We start from the raw sequence: 5,229 nt of genomic DNA on the forward strand, positions 1-5,229 counted from the left end.
TGTGTTATGTCCAAAATTTAATGAACGTGCTCCGGTTTTTGTGAAAATAATCCGGTTTGCATGTAGTAATTCATTTATTTATTTATTTATTTTTCTGTGAGGGGTTTGCATGTAATTCATGAGGTCTGAAATGTAAAGTACGCCGGCATGGTTGCATATACTCCGAGTCGTGCATGCACTACGACCCAGATGCTCTATGTCCCACATGTCGGGGAAAGCGAGCATGTGGAAATAGCCTAGGAGTACATATAGGAGAATAAATGCATGAAAAAAATATGTACTATGAAGCATAGCTGCGGTTAGAAAAGGAGGCCTAAAGTGATGACAGGTATAGGTTGCACGCACCCAACTAGTGGTACTAGACGTACGACTACTTTTTCCATAAAAAAAGAGGTACGAGTACTCATTACTCCTATTCTATCAACACGAGTCCCATCTGACAACAGCGTCCATGCTATAGCTAGCTCTTCTCCCTCGTTTCTCTCTTCTAATTCTAACTCAGCCGACGCACGGTGGGCGGGGTGGGGATTTGCCAATGGTCGGTTTGCTCAACTACGGCCCCACCTCACAGTGAAAATGTTATGACTGGAATAAAAATGTCATACACTAATTAAACATTAAGGCCACGAGGTGATGCAGTGCTGGTTACAGGAGGCAAGAAGAAAGATGCATCCATCGACGACGTCCACCTCCTCGACTCAGGGCGCCGACCCACTGAACGGCGGCTAAGTAGAAGCGGCTTTCGTGGCCAGGTCGACGTACTTCTGAACAATGGCGTCCAACAATTCCAGCCGCTGGAAGAAAGGCCAACATCTTTCTGTCCTCGCTAGCCTTGCAGTGGCCTATGTAGACGATTTCCTTGTAGATGTGGATGTGCAGGTCGACGCTTTCTTGCATGGCAAGGCGCTGCGCGGCGAGCCCGGCCTCGAGGTGCACATTCTTCGTCGCGACCATCGGCAGCTGCAAGGCCACCAGTGCTTCAAAGAATTCATCACCTTGGAGGCCGATGAGGGTGGCAGGCAATGAGGAGCCTGGGCGCACAGGCTGGAGCAGTACGGCAAGGTCGTCCGCGCGCTTCTTGACAGCGGTGAACCTGCAGATGGAGTCGACCATCATTTGGCACATGTGAGAGGCGAAGCCGGCGTCAACGAGGGCTATGACGCCGGCGGTCACCACACCGTCTGGAAACGCTGCGCGGTGCAGGCCGCAGGCCGGCGTCTTGGACGATCCGACACAGCCGACTACCGCTCACGTCCATCGACGCCATGGGTGCTTGTGGCTTCTGGTCACTTGGTCTTGGTCTTGGTCTTGGATTGGAGTGGGCAGTGTTGTGCAGAGACTAGGAGTAGATGGATTGGAGTGGTGGGGCGCCATTATATGAGATTCCAAACTGCGTTGCATTCACATCGTGTTGGCTCCATTCTTCTTCTCCAATTACTTACTCCTACCTCTGCATGCTAATTGAATGCGGAGGCATCATTGACCGTTCAACATTTCGGGAACCGCTACCCTTTGCCTCATTGGCATTCAAGCTGTATCAACGTAAATGCATGTCAAAAAGAAACTAGTCAATAGTAGTATACTCAATATTGTGCACCACGACCAAGGCAAAGAGGAAAACGAGAGAACTACGTATTTATTTATCGTGTAGATTCACTCATTTTGCTCCGTATGTACTCATTTAGGATGTAGTCACTTGTTGAAATTTCTAGAAAGGCAAATACTCCCTCCGTTTTTATTTACTCTGCATATTAGAGTTGACTGAGGTCAAATTTTCATAAAGTTTGACCAAGTTTATAAAAAATAATATAAACATTTATCATAACAAATATATATGATGTGAAAGTACATTCAATAATAAATCTAATTGTCTTGATTTGTTATTGCTTATGTTATATAAACTTGGTCAAAGTTTATAAAGCTTTACTTTTACCAAAGCTAAGACAAGGACAATAAAAATGGAGGGAGTATTTAGGAACAGAGGGAGTAGTCCCTCCTTTCTGGTTTACAGGGCTATACTATTAAGAGAAACTACAATAGTGGGCTTATAGCCTGCTTACATGGCAATTTTGTCTCATGCAAGAGCCTGGCTATATGCGTGCTCCAAGGCTCTGCACCACGCCCACCCCTACACAAAGACTGCCACACGAGCGTTCGCAACTGCCATGTTCGGGTTTTGCTTGGCTGTTCGCCTCTTCGAGAAGATGAACAATGATGTTACTACTTCTACAATATCGAATCAACTGCTGCATGACCGTCCACCGCGTGCGGGAGGGATAGCTTGTTGTAGTAAGCAAAAACCTATCCTCGTCTGTGAGCCACCGAGCGCATGGGCGAGGGAGAGGGCATGTAGTAGTAAAATCAAGCTTCTCCTCGTTTGTACGAGTTGACATGACACATCATAGCACTGGCCCCACATGATTGCCTCTAAACTTTGCTAAAAGACCCGCAGTGTACAATATATTTGTTGCAACCTCTAACATTTACCCCATCACAAATTAATATATATATATATATATATATATATATATTCCCGTCTTGACCAGATGAGCGTGAAAACTACAATCACTAGGATGATAGGTAGGGCCAGAAGATTATTTTAATCAAAAAATGCTTCGAGAAGGCCTCGTAGCATGGAGCTGACTCCAACGATTATAAGCTTAGAGGCACGATACACGCTATCCTGGACTATGTCAATATACCTCCCCTACACATGAAACTGCCACACGAGCATTTGGGTTGCGCTTGGCTCTTCTCCTATTTGGGAAGTCGAACAATGATGGTACTACTGTAGTGGAGTACTACAGTATGCTTCTGGTCATCTGACACCGAATGAACTGCTGCATGTCCACCGCGTGCGGGAGGGAGAGCATGTAGTGAATGCTTCTCCTAGTCCTGTGAGCCACCACGCTCATGGGAGAGGGAGAGGGCGTTGTAATCAAACTTCTCCTTGTTGTATGAGTTGACGCGACACATCAAAGTAGTGCACTCGATACATTTCAATAATTTACGTTTACTGATGCATTAATTACAACGCATGCATGCATGCCGTGACTTTCCTTGATACGTGCATGTGTTGATTTAATTCACCTTGAAGTAGTATGAATATGTGACGGTAAAACTTTTGTAATGCCCCGGCCCTAAAGCGAGAGATGGTTGTGCACGAGGAGGGCGAGATCATGCCGACAGAACAGGACCCGGCGATGGAGCTCTCTATGGTCTCTATGGACCTCACCTTGCTCCACTTCCCCTTGCATCCGCCCCTTGAAGCCTCCAGTGTATGAGGTTCGAATACACCTCGTCCGTTCGGCTGATCCAGCAAGGTGCAGGTTTCTTGATTGATGTGTTGTTCGATTGGTTTCTGTAGTGCAAGGGAGGCACCTGGCCTGCGTGGACTGTCGCGGCGGGCGCCTCGGGAACCAGCGGCAGTGCCAGAAGTGCAAGCGCAACGACGGCTTCGACGTGCGGAACACGGCGATGGACGCCGTCCTCTTCTCGATGAGGGTGGAGTGCCCGCACGAAGGCTGTGGGCTCTACATCACTTACCATAAGCTCGCCGATCACCAGTGCGTGTGTCCACTCGCGCCCTGCAAATGCCCCGTGCCCATCTACGGCTACGAAGGCCCGCCACCGGCGCTCTCCCACCACATCAGCACCGTGCATCCCATGCCCGTGCACAGGATCCAGTATGACAAGTTGCTCCAGCTGCAAGTGCCACTGTCGGAGCCACGACTCTTGCTGTTCGGGGAGGAGGACGGTCGCGCATTTTTCTTGGTCGGCGGCGTGCTCGACATTGGCGCGCCTATCACCATGTTGATCATCTGCATCAGAGTGGGGGCGTCCCCACTGTCGCACTACGCGGCCAACCTGTGGGCGAACGGCCCGCCGGGGGATCCCAAAGGCAGGACCGACACCATCAAGGTGGAAATGGAGGTGAGAAGAAAAAAGGATCCCGGTGACGTCGCCGTGCAGGAGCTGACCATCTTCACAGTTCCGCCCAAGCTACTGGCCGGGGCTGGGTTGTCGAGGACGGTGTCCCTGCACATCCAGATTGACAAGCTCACCTCCTAAATGATTCTACAGTGCCTTCTGTTTATCTTAGTAATATGATAATATAGGTGTTAGCTCGGTCTACTTTGCCTTAAGTGATGGTGGGTTTTGGTGGCGATGCAACAATTACTTCAACATCAGATCAATAGTTAAAGTAATTTCCAACAGTCGAACGGATATTTTGTGTCTGTTGGATATAAAGATCCTTTGGGTAAGAAGTATAACAACTTATATGCTTGTTTGTTCAGGAAGTGTTGCATACTTGTGTGAGTTGACGCGACACATCAAAGTAGTACTACTACTAGTAGTACTCCCTCCGATCCTAATTTCTCTGCGCATACCAAGGAGGGCCTAGTTGTATCTATAATTGGACAACTCACCCGACTGCGCACCAGGCAGACGATGCTCGTGTCGTGTTGGTGCCGTGTGTGGCCCGCACATTAACCAAAACCTCGCACCTCCAGCTTAGCCTCTGTGTTTTAAACTTCTCAATCTCAAGGCCAAGGAGCAACGAGAACCTATGATAGAGTCAATCGGATGGTTGAGAACACTACAATTCGTAGCTACAGATGCGTGCGTGAGAGAGAACGAGTGCGTGCGTGCACCTCTTCTCTTCGTGCATAACGTACTAAACTCAGAGTACAAGTGTATGTGGGTGGCATTGACCTAGGGAGCTAGAGATGGTGCGTGCGAGAAGTCCCGAGAGACTAGGTGTGTGCGTGGGAAAGAGGGAGAGAGATGATATGTGTCGATGTAATGCGTGTGAAAAAATACTAGTCTATAGCTCGCCACGAGGCTATTCCTGTCGAACGCCCCAATAACTGTAAGCTATGTATCCCACGGTGCCAGTTATTGCACGTACACAATAGTAGAAAAAGAAGTACCATGTCATATTACAAAACTGCTACACCACGGCCGAGAACGCGTGCCCACGTTACGCCATCCGAGAATAGTGTCGCACTTCGAAACTAGAACCATCAATAAATTTTGAGCTTGCGTCTCGTCACATTCCAAAGTACTACTCTATATTTAATTGCAAACCTGTTCACACCGATCACAACCTAAATGGTTTCCCACTTATGAGCGTATTAGTACTCGGTTATAAATACTACTATGCCAAGATGACTGCACATTCCTCCTCAACTCCTCGTCCACAAAAACAAACAAGTCATTTAGCAT

The 5,229-nt window shown here is 48.1% G+C and overlaps 1 protein-coding gene across 1 annotated transcript; it reads left to right on the forward strand.

Moving 5' to 3' along the window:
• The first annotated feature begins 3,152 nt into the window (after positions 1-3,152).
• On the forward strand, positions 3,153-4,071 carry LOC147980993 (E3 ubiquitin-protein ligase SINA-like 4). Its single transcript, XM_087515826.1, has 2 exons — positions 3,153-3,276; positions 3,368-4,071. Exons 1-2 carry the CDS (start codon positions 3,153-3,155, stop codon positions 4,069-4,071), a joined length of 828 nt encoding a protein of 275 aa, XP_087371952.1.
• Positions 4,072-5,229: the final 1,158 nt, after the last annotated feature.

Source organism: Triticum urartu, chromosome 3A (assembly GCF_056163025.1).
Source record: "Triticum urartu cultivar PI428250 chromosome 3A, HENAU_Tu73, whole genome shotgun sequence".
Lineage (NCBI taxonomy): Eukaryota > Viridiplantae > Streptophyta > Magnoliopsida > Poales > Poaceae > Triticum > Triticum urartu.

Bases quoted from the DNA above. Each gene is read 5' to 3' on its own strand.
- LOC147980993 (XM_087515826.1), top strand. From the start codon at position 3,153: ATGGTTGTGCACGAGGAGGGCGAGATCATGCCGACAGAACAGGACCCG. The intron at 3,277-3,367 runs GTGTATGAGGTT...TGGTTTCTGTAG, and splicing joins TCCGCCCCTTGAAGCCTCCA to TGCAAGGGAGGCACCTGGCC.